The 14,137-nt window shown below is 43.1% G+C and overlaps 1 protein-coding gene across 4 annotated transcripts in view; it reads left to right on the forward strand.

Annotated features, from left to right (window-relative positions):
- Positions 1–14,137, forward strand: part of Slc25a26 (solute carrier family 25 member 26) — a 122,265-nt gene that overhangs the window by 29,841 nt on the left and 78,287 nt on the right. For 3 of the 4 annotated variants that reach the window (XM_041632643.1, XM_041632631.1, XM_041632651.1), the window contains 2 exons: positions 8,106–8,210; positions 9,975–10,022. The exons of the other annotated variant lie outside the window; for it this stretch is intronic. In XM_041632643.1, coding sequence (XP_041488577.1) covers positions 8,106–8,210; positions 9,975–10,022 — 153 coding nt within the window. The remainder of the gene's footprint in view (positions 1–8,105; positions 8,211–9,974; positions 10,023–14,137) is intronic. 4 annotated transcript variants of the gene reach the window in all.

Here is a 14,137-nt window from a genome sequence, read left to right on the forward strand (position 1 = left end):
CACACCAAAAATCTTAGTAGTATGACTGCCTAAACCAGTTAACATGCTAACATGAGGACATGGATGGGCAAAAATCTCATGGATTTCTACTTCTAGGCAGAGAACAACAGGCAACTAATGACTGGAGAGAGGGAGAATTAGTGTTTTTCAGGGATGGGCTTCCTAATAGGTTAGTTCTCAACACACATGTGCACATGTAAGTGCGTGCAAATGTGTGCACATGTGCACACATACACACACAGAAACAAACCAGCAAACATCTAAAACAAAGAAGCCCTGAATTTGAGATAGAGTTGGGGAGTGGCAGGAGGAGAGGAATGATGTAAATATAGTACATGCATATTAAATAAAAATTTAAAAAAGTTGAGGCAAAAAAATGCAGATAATTTTGTTTCTTAAAATACGAATGCAGTGTTCTAGAACTTACTGTTTCTATTTTAGAGAGCATCATGCCCTCACTCCTGATTCATGAAACCTGAGAACGTTACTTTGCAAAAGAGACTGGGCAGATAGGATTAGGGATATTGAGAGCTAGGATTTCCTAGATCATCAGGTGGGCTCAGCATAATCCCAGGCATCCTACACCAAGGGGGAAGGGAAGCAGCTGGACCCAGGAGACCTGATTTCCAAACTGACAATTTAATGGTGGAAGGAGGAGCCACAAGCCAGGGAATGCAGGTGACACTGTGTGCTACAGAAAGCATGCTGCCTGGTGTATACACTTTAGCTGAGGAGGTCCCTTCCTAAAGTACATTTATCATTGTGTGATGGTGTGTTATAGAAATGACAGTATTATAGTGTGTCCCATCTGCTGGTTTCTTTGTTAAGAGTAATCTACAGATTCATGCTTGGGCTTCCAATCCTCTTTGAGTCATGCCTCACTGCTGTGGTGGAGAGCATAGAAGAGGGAGGTCTTCGCCTTGGATAACGATTCTTAAATGTTTACTACCAGGGCCTGCAAGTCAGTACAATGATTTCTGTTGAAAAGACTGTTCACCTAATCTGCAGTCTACTGCTAGGGGCAGTGTTGGTTCTCGCAAGATAGCCCAGTACCTGAAGAGATTTAATTTTTTTTCTTGTGGTGCTTATAGGGTGGTTTTGTAAGTGAGGGGAACCACTTAAGGAAGAAAGGTTTGGAAACTGTCTCAATATAAGAGATATAGGTAGGATTTCCATATTGCTTGTTCACCAGTAGGTGTTGTTCCATATATAACCAGAAGATGGCAGGCTTGATGCACAAATGAACTGCAGAGTTATAGAGGTTTTCTTAATTTTAAATGGTGGCATAGAAAAATACGTTAGCTGTTAATTGAAGTCTGCTTTCTAAAGAGAATTTAGGGAGCTAGAAAAAGAAAGTAACATAAAATGCAAGTAAACTGCTTTTCAAAAGTCTTTATTGTTACACTGTTTCCCTGATGCTCTTTGTAGCATCTGCCCTGAGTTTGTTCTATAAAGCCCAACACTGATTTTTCTTCAGATATAATCAGTCTCTGGTTTGCTCTATTCGACATATTTTTAGGTTTCTGTTGAATGTATTATAGAGTTGCCATTTAAAATATGAGCTTACTAATTTAAAATTCGCTGAGTCCCTTGAGTGCTTGTAAGCATGGCAAACTTTTAATGAAGATGATGGCTGTGTGGAACTTCGAATATGTGTGCCCAGTGAGAGGGCAGAGGGAAACTGTGAAACTCTGGCAGGCGGTATGCTGACAGTGTGGAACCTGGCTGTGGCAAGGAAGAGGATCATCGCCCAACATCTCGTGTATATATGTGTGTGTACATGCGTGTGAACATGCATACTCACACATGCTGGTGTGTACATGTGTGTGAACATACATACTCACACATGCCCGTGTGTGTACATGCGTGTGAGCATGCATACTGACACATGCCCTTGTGTGTATGTACATGCGTGTGAACATATATACTCACACATGCCCGTGTGTGTACATGCATGTGAGCATGCATACTCACACATGCCCTTGTGTGTATGTACATGCGTGTGAACATATAGACTCACACATGCCTGTGTGTGTACATGCATGTGAGCATGCATACTCACACATGCCCTTGTGTGTATGTACATGCGTGTGAACATATATACTCACACATGCCCGTGTGTGGACATGTATGTGAGCATGCATACTCACACATGCCCTTGTGTGTATGTATATGCGTGTCAGCATGCATACTCACACATGCCCGTATGTGTACATGCGTGTGAGCAGGCATACTCACACATGCCCTTGTGTGTGTATATGTGTTTGAGCATGCATACTCACACATGCCCGTATGTGTACATGCGTGTGAGCAGGCATACTCACACATACCCTTGTGTGTGTATATGTGTTTGAGCATGCATACTCACACATGCCCGTATGTGTACATGCGTGTGAGCAGGCATACTCACACGTGCCCTTGTGTGTGTACATGCGTGTGAGCATGCATACTCACACATGCCCGTATGTGTACATGCGTGTGAGCAGGCATACTCACACACGCCCATATGTGTACATGCATGTGAGCAGGCATACTCACACACGCCCATATGTGTACATGCGTGTGAGCAGGCATACTCACACATGCCATCGTGTGCATGTGGAGGTCAGAAGACAACTTAGAGGTTCAGTTCTCTCGTCCATGGTGTGGTGACACTCGGGACACCAGGCTCGGCAGCAAGCCCCTTTGTTTGTTGAGCCATCTCACCCACGAGTCCTCATTGGTTTCTTACTGTGATGCTAACAATCACAGTAATTAATTCACTTTCATACATATATGGCTTATAGTTTTTCAGTTTTGTGTTGTATTTAATAAGTGGTCGGGATGTCCCCTGCAGCAGTAAGTTCACTTTGAGAGTAGTTTATTTCCAAGAAAGAAAACTCATGGTAACTGCATAGTATTTAACCAAAATTTAAACCTAAGTTTTGTCATTTTTCTGTATTAATTCTAATGAGCCCAGTATTGTTTTCTTTTTTAAGGATGATAAAAGATGGGTGCACATGTATTTCTCTCTCTTTGTCTGTCTGTCTCCTCTCCTTTAGGCTATACTGGTCTTCAGTCTTGACTCCTCCCCATCCCTTTTCTACACTTGTTTTTTAGAAGCACAGGTGTGAACCATCACACTCAGTTCCATTTGTTCTCTGTATGTAAAGCCATGTGTTCTCAGGTCTGATGAAGATGCCACCATCCCTGTGTCCTGGCTCCATCCCGCATGTGTGCCCCAGAGCAGTTCAAGGAGACCTGGGGGCAGGGTTACTTGCATTTCCTGTCACAGAGCTGCAGCACTCAGGCATGCTTTGTTCCTGTGCAGTGCTCTGCTGTTTTTCCACATTCACACTGGAGAAAATCCAGAAAACCAAGCGGAAGAGAGCAGGAGGAGAGAGACTGACTTGGGTCTGAACTGCCACACCACAGAAGTCAGACTCCATGCTGGGGCCTTTGTACCAGGCAAAGGCTGAGACTGTTTTCCATCTGAGAACCTTTTCCAAGTTTTTCTTCTGTTTCTGTGTTTTTAAGAAATGAAAATGTAATCTAAGAACATGAAGGGTTATGAAGCATGAAGTTCCATAAATATTTATGCTGAACCTCAGAAGCGGACAGCTCCTATTTTCTTGCCATATTGGGGTCATATTTCATTGTTGACCTCCTGAATTGGAAAGCTCAAGGCATTAGTGTGCCCTTTTCTTTCTTTCCTCTTTCATTTATTTATGTGCTTTCATTCTTTGGTGAGCTGTAGATGTTGGGAGCTTGCCTTTAGGCTTCTATTGGTGTCAGTGGACTTCATTTCGCATCTTGGTTTTCAGTGGGTTTCTGAGAGCTCACGCTCTTACCCAGAGAAGTGATTTGTATGTAATTCCGAGCCTCTGGGACGCTGTCTGCTCCGCTCTGTTTTAGACCATTGCCAACTTAAAAACAGACATTGTTGTCAAAGTCGTATTAGTCTTGCATCGACAAGGTTATTTTAATTTGGCTCCTTCATTTTATTTCTCCTCACATAAAGTCTTTGGTCCATGGAACTTATACATGGTGATTGCAAAGAAGTTAGATAATATGGATAAGCAGAAAAAAATACCTGTAATCCTACTGTATTTTTTCTAGTCTTTTAATCAAAATATGTATGGGTATTTCATATGAAGATAATTGAAAAATAAGGGAATATCAGTAAAGGTATTTGTGTGGAAATGTATAACTTTTTGGTGTTTTTTTTTTTTCCTTTTTGGTGGTTTAATTTTGTTTCTACATATAACAATACAAAAATGTTATCTATAATAGAGTTTTCTTTTTCTTCTGTTGGTTAGTGAGGTTGATATATATTTTTCTCAATCTCAAGGCGCTTATGACTCAGTAGAAATTTTTTAAAAAAATTATAGTGTAGGACTGGGGAGGTGGCTTAGTGGGTAAGAGTGCTTGCTGTGACTGCAACATGATATGAGTTCAAATCCTAGCACCCATGGAGCAGCCAGACATAAGCTACATGTGCCTATAACCCTGTTATTGGGAGACAGTGATGGGAAGATTCCTGGCACTCACCAGCCAGCTAGCCAGCCTACCTGAACTGGCAAGCTTCAGGTTCCATGAGAGACCCTGTCTCAAAATATAAAGGTGGTAAGCATTTGATGAAGGTACCAGGTGTTGTGAGCATTACTTTAGCCATGTAAGGATGTGATACATTTGTTTATGCTGCGTTTGTTTAATGATGTAAATATGGGTTGCTTTGCCTGCCTAAGGCACCTGATTGGTTTAATAAAAATCTGAATGGCCAATAGCTAGGCAGTAGAGGGATAACAGGGCTGGAGGGCAGAGAGTAAGTAAGAGGCGGTATCTAGGCCCTAGAGAATGAAAAGAGAGGAGGAGGGAGAAAAAGAGGGCGACACCCTGGGCCGGCCACGGAATAGGACCTACAAAATGAAAGAAAGGTAAAAAGCCCAGAGGCAAAACATAGATAAAGAGAAACAAGGTAAATTAAGTTATGAGCATTCATAAGTCTCCATGTCTTGATTTGTAGGCTGGCAGTCCAGGAAAGCCTGCTACACACAAGTGCATGTGTAGCTGTACACACAACTCACACACACACACGGAGTAAGAGCAAAATGTCATAGTTTTATTTAGGAAGTAAGAATAATGAAGGAGCTTTTTGTGATAGAGGAGGTATATTAATGGGAACTAAAGAAAAATTATAGAAGAGGCCTGGAGGGATTGCTTAGTGGCCAAGAATAATTCTTGTGAAAGCTAGAGGACCTGTGTTCAAATCCCTAATACCCACGCAAAAGCCATATACTGCTGTAAGTGCCAATCACTCTAATGTTGGTGGCTGGTTGAGACGGGAGCATTCCTGTCTGGATGCCTGACTCGGTCAGTGGACTTCAGGTTCAGTGAGAAAAGTTTACGAGAGAAACCAGGTGAAAGAGTAGAGAAGATCCCACTGTCCTCTGGCCTCTGCATGGGCCCCCATAGTGACATGTGCTTGCTCTTATGTGCACGCACGCTACATACTTGCCATACCACACACAATACATAAACAGTAGAATCTAATGGGTACCATAAAACTTCTGCTTCAGTTCGGTTAAGGAAAGTCACACGGGTATACATACAATTGTATAAATATGTATGTTTACTCATTAGTCAGGAGATAAAAGTGCAGCAGTTAGGAACAGAGTGAGCTGAGGGAGGTCAGGGGAATGTGTTAGAGGTTGCTTGGAGTATCCCAGTAGCTGTCTGAAGCCCCTCTGCTCATGTCATTTGGTTCAGGGATGGTCCCATGATGGTTGGAACTGGCCAGGGCTCCTGACCACTCTTCCATAGCCTCTATGTCTTCATATATGGTACCACTTTTCCCCTGGTTGTTATCTTCTGTCTTGCTGTTACCTTGGTAACAGAATACACACTCAGTTGGATGTAATGGTCTTGTCTTTTGCTAGACATCTGTGTCCTGAGCCTCACTAACAAAGGAGGTGGCCACATCACACTGTTGGAGCTAACAGTGCAAGGGGAGGTCCTCCCCCAGAAGAGGAGTGTGTTTTCTCCTCAAGTGTGTTGGTAGGCGAGAGGTGCTGGAGATCAACCCTTCTTTTCTGCGTGAGACCACATTATTAGTGTAGCATAGTATCAAAGATAACTGTTCAGAGAAGCAGTTAACAAAGAAACTCCCAGCTGGTCAAAATGCTGTGGCATGCTCACTATATGTGGGACATCTCTACCACATCCCCTCCCAGGGCTCAGAAAATGTCATGCCGGAGGGGGCAGGAAGATTTTAAGAGGCAGAGATCAAGGGGCTGGAGAGGTGGCTCAGTGGTTAAGAGCATTGCCTGCTCTTCCAAAGGTCCTGAGTTCAATTCCCAGCAACCACATGGTGGCTCACAGCCATCTCTAATGAGGTCTGGTGCCCTCTTATGGCCTGCAGACATACACACAGACAGAATATTGTATACATAATAAATAAATAAAAAAAAAGAGGCAGAGATCAAGAAGGCAAGGGGCAAACAGTATCTTTTAGACAAAGCTTACAGAATCTGTGGCTGCCTTCCCAAGACCTACACAAGGTCAGCATTCCAGCCTGGAGTGGAGCTGACTCACCAGCCCCTGCGCTTCAGAGAGTGGATGGCTGCCGAGGGAGGGAGGGAGGGCAGGAGAGTCAATTGTTTCAGGAGTATGGCCTCTGATTAGGTCCAATTATTCAGTGGATATAGCTATATACTTATACACATATAGGCAGCACTAACTAGACTTCTGGGTTATTTAAAAAATAAAAGAGGACAGGACACAAGCTTGGGAGGGGATGATGTTGGGATAGATAATCATATTTCATTGTATACATGTATGAAATTCTCAAAGATATAATGTGTACATACATGAAATTCTTAAAGAATTAATAAAAATACTATATTTTAAATGAAAAAAAAATAAGTTTTGGCCAGCCCTATTAGTACATGTGTGCCTGTAATCCTAACATTTCAGAGGCTGAGGTAAGAGGACTCTGGGTTAAAGACCAGCCTGGGCCGCATAATGAGAGCAGTTCTATTTGCAACGTAATTTATCTTGTGGTACTAGGGACTGAACCCAGGGCTCCATATGTGCTAGATAATGTCTGTGCACCTGCCCGTGTCCTCAGCCCTCATACTTTAGTTTTTGATAACGATCTTGCTAAGTTGTCCAGGGAGGCCTTGAACTTTGGCTTCTCCTCTCCCAGCATCCCAGAAGGCCAACATTATACATCTGTTCCACCTAGTGTAGCTACATGTGTCACTGAAGAAAGATTATCTGCATTTCTTGCCATCTCTTACGTATAAGTATATATTCATATTCTAAAAGCTGGAATTCAGTGTCCTCAAGCATGTGTAAAACACTGGGCATCAACCCAAGCTGCAGAAAGCATTATCTCTCTGGGATACTGCTGTGTCGGGGCTTCAACACAGAAACTGTTTAACGATCCTTTTATCTCCCCCGTGACTGACTATCCATCCCCTCTCCTACTTTCTGGTTTCCACTTTAGTCTCTGTTTCTGAAAGTAGGCCACCAGCCTTTATAGTGTGGAATCCTCTTCTCTTCACCGAATTGCTTGTTGACTTAGCTAGGTGTGAGTGCCTAGTTGGGACCAGTGTCTGCTGGAATGCTGGTGCTGGTCCTCAGTTGTGTGGTGGGAAGGCCTAGGTGCCAGGCTGGCTTGAGAGTTGGTGGAGACTGGTGTGAGGTGGGAAGGACAGGGCTGCCAGCTTACAGACAGTCTCGCCTCTCCTGGTGTGTTACTTCTAGTCAAGCAAAGGAATATATTCCTTGGTGAAACAGGCTTGAAAAGTTGCTTAAGTGTGACATACTGTTCTGAGGTGGGGATCCATGAGAATTGAATTTTCTTCCTGCCACTGAGTGGTGTGTATATATGTGTGGAGCTTGGTGTCCAAGGTGAGTAGATCTCATTCAGAGGAGGGTTTTGCCACTGATGACTCTGTGTGTCCTTGAAGGTTCAAGAATTTTAGGTTAATAAAAGTCTTTTTGACACCTCACATTAAACCTTAAGATGATATTTGCATTATTAGTTTTGCATATAAAAAGATGTCAGTTTTTGCAACAGCAACATCCTTTTCAGATATAATTAAATCTGTATGTTTTAGGTTGCCTGCTTGATTCGAGTTCCTTCTGAAGTGGTTAAACAGAGGGCGCAGGTGTCCGCTTCTTCAACAACCTTGCAGATCTTTTCTGCTATATTAAATGAAGAGGTAAGGCTGCTTTTAGACCCCCTCTTTCTCTGATGAGGGCGATTTTAGTGAGAACACCGTGACCTCGTTGCAGGGGCCTTGAGAAACTTTAGGATGGCCTTAATGTCTAACCACAATAACTTTTTTTTTTGCTGAGATTGTCTTTTCCTTTCTTTTTGAATTTTTATTTTCACTTTTTTTAAATTTTGAAACAGTCATGTATTGAGTACTTGTAGTGATATTTCATTTGTATTTTAATGAATAAAGCTTGCCTGAAGACCAGAACGCAAACCAGCTACAGTAGTCAGCCGTACAGGCCAGGCAGTGGTGGCACACACCTTTAATCCAAGCAGCCACACTAGTTAGCCACAGAGGACGAGCAGTGGTGGTGCATACCTTTAATCCCAGCACTAGAGAGGAATATAAGGCAGGATGAGACAGGGACTTGCTGTCTTTCAGTCTGAAGATTATTTCATAGAGGTGAGAGCTCTCTTGGCTGCTTTGCTGCTCTCATCTTCAGCTTGAGCCCCAGTATCTGTCTCTGGGTTATTATTTGTGCTGCAAGTACCACTGCTGCATATGCTCTGAATGTAATCTGCCTCAGTTGTCAGAATCAGACACATTAATCATGTGAAGGAACTAAGATACTCCACCAGAACATTGCTACAGAATTAGAGGGCCCATGGGAGAGAAGAAGTATTTAATATAAGATACAATAGTGGGCTGGTAATCATTGCCAGCATCATAATGTTACGTGAAATTGTCATTTCTCCTCTGGCATGGGGGCACATGCCTTTAATCCAAGCACTCTGGAGGCTGAGGCAGGTGAGCTTCCTAAGTTTTGAAGCCAGCCTGGCTTACACAGTGGGTTCCAGGCCAATCAGGGCTGCATCATGAGACCCTTAAAGTAATGTTCTTAAGTAAATGTTCTTTCTCTTTCTGATCAGTGTTGGCAGTGGTCAGAGCTACCCTCCCTGGGCACATGTCTGACACTAGGCATGTTTCTGTTGTCCTTAATCAGTTTAGCGGAAGCCTCTGTTGTTCTAGTTTGCTTTGATATATGAGTAAAAGTCTTGCTGTGTTGCTCAGGTTGGCCTTGAACTCCTGGGGTTATTCATTGTTGCTGCCTGGGCTGTGGCTGTGGCTTCTGCCATCATGTGTGTCTCTCTCTCTCTTTTTTTTTTTCTGCTTTCCTTAAATTATGTGAGCCAATCTTAGTTTAGGTTTAAAGAAAAAGTTATTCTTTATCTTTGTTTTGGAGATGGGGACTTCCTGTGTGACACTGGCTGGTATTCAGTCTTCTTCCTCATCCTCCTGAGTGCTGGAATGACAGGTGTATGCCACCAAATCCCTCATCTTTCTGGTCTGTTACCATCTGTAGGAATGAGGTCAGTCCTATGGACTGCTCACTGGACTATGTGTGTACTTAAGCACATAACACTAGGCTTATCTTTAATACATACTTTTTGAGAGATTATTGACCAATTTCTGAAATAAGTCCTCATCTTACATTAAAAAATGATGGACTGATTTTTGGAAATGTATACAATGTAAATGTTTCCAAAAGATAAACACTGTTACTTAATACATATATATTATTTCATTATTAGAGATGTCAACTTCAGGGGAGCTAACTGCAGGCTTGTGTGCTTTAAACCAGTTTATTATGTTTAACTTTAGAAAACTATGGCTAAGCAATGTCTTAGAACTCAAATTTTGGAGCAGGCAGGTCTCTTTCTAGAATGTTCTTCAATTTTCTGATCACTTGGCTTTTGTTTGTTTCAGGGGATCCAAGGACTGTACCGAGGCTATAAAAGCACAGTTCTGAGAGAGGTAACCCAGTTACTACTACTCCTGAAGTCCCAAAGCAGGGGTGGGCTTTGATTGGTGACCCTATGCTTCTTTAGAGTCAGGAGGAGAAGGCCGTCACTCAGGAACTGCTTAGCTGCACCTTGGTTCTTCCATGTAGAAGAACACTCGTGATGGTTTGCCGGGCAGCTGGTGTCTCTTATCATTCTGGCTGAGGGTCTGCTAGCTGAAATAGTAAGGACTAACACGGCAAGATCGGCTATGTAAGAAGCCCACCACAGGGAGGTAGCTTTTGGTTCCCCCGTGTGAAATGTAGCGGAGAGAAGTCCAGCGCTTTCATCTTGGGCCTTCTAACTGACATGCTGTACTTGGCCCTCAGTAATGACGTCACTAGATACTGTAGACAACATGCTTTAGTCTTTGCCTTCCAGCAGGGAGACTGAATTTTTACACAGTGAGGTGTGAGAAACGGTTTTAGTATGGGACACAGTTTTCCATGACAGAGGGAAGAACTGGCTGATGTTTCCTCCTCTTCTTGGAGTCCTGCGACTGAAACATTTTAACTTGCAAAAGTATTTCTAATGTAAATAATGTGGGAGTTAGGAGAATATTGATCATCTTTTGAAAACTCCCTGTGGCTTACAGGCTGTGTGTAGTGTGGCCTAGGCCTTTGGTTTTCAGGAGGTAGCGACCTGCACTGTGCCTTGTTGTGGAGCCTGACAGCTCCCTTTTTGGCAAACAGAATGTTCATCGTTCGTAGTGTTCCGCATTTGTTGCTATTGTCTGAGAAAGCTCACATGAATGAGTCTCCTTCTGCCCTTCCTTTCTGACTCACGATACCTGTATTCTTTGCTTCTCTTACACCTGCGTGCAGGAAAGAGTGGAGGAAAGAGTAATCAACATTTTTTTTTAATTTTTCTGAAAAGGGCTGAATAAATGAATATATTTCCATTCCAGAGAGTGCTAGTTTTGCATACAAAGAGATAAAACACATGCTCACAACTGTGTTCCCTCCTCTCAGAAACTTGTTTTGACATATGTCGTGCTAGTAATTAATTTTTTGGCTGCAATCCTCGTGAATCGTGTGACCTTACTGAGATGACTTTGTTTACTCAGAGTGGCAGAGCTTTGCTGGCAGTTTGATTGGGGTCTTGTGCATTGTGCGTGCTCATCAAGGCTCCTTCAGAGCTGGTTTCAGCTGAGGTGTTGCTCTGTCCACGGCCTCAGCTGGGATGAGGGAATTACTGCGGAATGAGATGCAGCTTCTCCAGGTGAGACAAATCAGAAGGGATGTCTGCCGTAAACAACAGTTTGCATCATGAAGCGTTCCAAGCCTTGCATTAGCCTGACAGCAATATAAAATCTCTGTCTAGAGCCCATTTGTTGTTTCAGTAAGAAACACACAGAAACGTTAGTGAGAACCACCAGGACATGTATGCAATTTGTTCAGTGTGCAATTTTTTCTTTAAGATAGTTTTACCTCACAAGCTACTGCCTTTATGAGGGGCTTGAAGTTCAGCCCCATGCAGTAGAAGCAGGGTCTGCGTTCTCTGGGCTTTGTGGGCACTGCCGCACAGTGTTGTGTTTGTTCTTTGTAGAGATTGTATACCTTGCCTCTTCTTCTCCTGAACTAGTTAAGTTTCTGTGAATTTTGCACTGAGTCTGAACAAGATCAACAGATTAGACTATTTACCTCACCTTTTCTCTTTTCTTCTTTCTCATGAACTTGACCAACTTAGATACGGCCGAGCATCTTGGTGCATTGGGGTTACTGCAGTAAGATGGAGGTGGGGAACACAGTCGTGTTTGTGGGTGTAGGCAAGATGATTTTAGGTCCATTGACCTGAAGGTTTTATACAAACTAGCCTAATGCTGTTGAGTGTGAATTAGAGGGACTTAGGTGGGGAAAGAAAGCAGAGAAAAACAATCTGTTTTAAAAGAGCTTAAAAGTGAGTTAAGTTCAGCTGATTCCTTTATCTACAGATTCTACTTAACACTGTGCAGATAGCTCTGTCTGGTTGGGGAAGTACACAGGGGAGTCTTTACCATGCAGTTAGGGCTGGTGAGAGTTCAGAGGGCGCCCATCCGGGTGTAAACCACGCTTGTCACATTTATAATAAAAGCAAGCTTCAGAGCTGGGGAGGTGGTTCAGCTGGTAAAGTATCTGCTACACAAGAGTGAGGACCCCAGTACCGACATCAAAAGAGGATCGTATTGGCAATTGCCTATAGTCCCAGGGTTGGAGAAGCAGAGGTAACCAGATCTCTCGTGTTCACTGGTCACCCAGCCTAGCAGAACTGACCATTCCAGGTTTGGTGAGAGACTGTGTTCCAAAAATGAGGGGGAAAGTGATTGAAGAAGACACCTGGTGTTGACCTCTGACCTGCACATGCTCACACATACACATATGCATACACACTTGCATGCATGTGCATGCGAGGGTATATACATGCACACACTGCACAAAATGAGCCATGATTCTTGAAGGCTTGCAGTTAGAAGTAGTAGGAGAGGTGAGTAGATGTGGTAGCCTGAACTAGGACAGGAGTGTGTTACATGTCTAAGTAGAATCCAGGATTCCCTGTTTCCCAGATGGACCTCAGGCCAAGGAAGGATGCTTTCAGAGAGCACTGATAAGGTGGGGTGTTGCAAGGAGGATAAATTGAACCTCTCATCTCAGCTGCATGTTTGCTAGAAGACTAGAGGGGAAGACTTGGGAGATGCCCCAGAAAGAGCCTGACTTTGTGTCCTAGAGGAGGAAATTCCAGTTTGTGACTTTTGCTGCTCGGATCTGAAGGGATGATGCTGTTGGTGCCGTCTTGGTTGTAGATATTAGCATCTTAATAATGAGTAACTCCTGGCTTCTTGTACAGGAGTGTAGCCACTCGATAGTTTGGAGGTAGATAAAGACACCCCTCCCCCCGACACACATCTTATAAGCAGGTCAAATGGATAGTGAGTGCAGCCTGTTCTGTAAATTCAAGACCCCAAACTGAGATGTAGAAGTCATTGAATAGTTCACCCCAGAGGAAATGGCCTTGCTTTGCAGACTCAGTCTCTCTTGTTATTCCTGTCAGGAAACAAGTATCCCCCTTAGGGATGTCTATGGGTTGTCCTTAGAATTTCCTTTCTGGTTCTGTTGTTTGCTCTTTCTCGGAGTCTTCCCCCAATTCATCATGTTGTTACAGTCTCTTGAGTGCCTTATAGGGCCATTCATTTCATCCTTTGGGCTCCATCTCATGCTGATGGTATTTGCTAGCCAAATTGGATCATTTTATTCTTTATGATTGCATGGTGCTTGATTGTACAAATGAACCTTTATTTACTTAGCCAACCCCTTTACAGATGCACCCCAAGGTGTAATGCTGTTTATGTGCCATCTTGTAGACATGTGCCGGGATTTTTGTAGGTTACATGCCAAGACATATGAATGTGTAATTTTGACAGATAATAGAAAGTTGAGTTTGTGGAAGTACCAGCCTGTATTTTTTGCTGAGAATTCTGAAGCTCCCCTGTCCTCAGGCTTACTGGTGGTGCTAGTGGTCTAGGAGCTGCAAATGATGTTTTAATTTTAAGTAAGACTGAATGCATTAATATGTGTGTTAGAATTCTTTTGTTTATTGGGTTATTTGAATCATCACCAATCTTTGGAGAATTAACCCAGAGGATATATGTAAATCTCTTTTTTTTTCATGCCTCTTATCTAATAGAAACTCAAGAAACATGATCTAAATTTGTATTATTGATAATCAAGTCTTTAAAGTTGGAGGTGGGGGATGACTAGTTCAAGGCTTGTATGAGGGACAAAACCAGAAAAAAAGCCTTTAACAGTAAGAAGACACCTACATGTAGGGTACAGCTCTGCCCCAGCTAAGTTTCTGCAGTTGCCAAGTGCTATTTCCGATCCCCAGTTTTCCCTGCTTTCCCGGGAGCTTTGCATTCTGTCCTACTGAACTCTTAGGTAAGGTGGACACTAGGACAGCCTACAGGACACCCAGATTAAAGCTGACTTGAAGCCGCTTGGTTCTGTCTACATTTGAATGTTTAACTGTGGTTCATGATAGGAGGTGTTGGAAAGAGGGGCCCAGGACTAGGGTCAAGATGCTTCATCCAAATATCTGCGAGAGGGGAGTTTTATC

The sequence above is a fragment of the Microtus oregoni genome, unplaced genomic scaffold (genome assembly GCF_018167655.1).
Source record: "Microtus oregoni isolate MIOR12 unplaced genomic scaffold, Mior012 000002F_ref0000024, whole genome shotgun sequence".
Classification (NCBI taxonomy): domain Eukaryota; kingdom Metazoa; phylum Chordata; class Mammalia; order Rodentia; family Cricetidae; genus Microtus; species Microtus oregoni.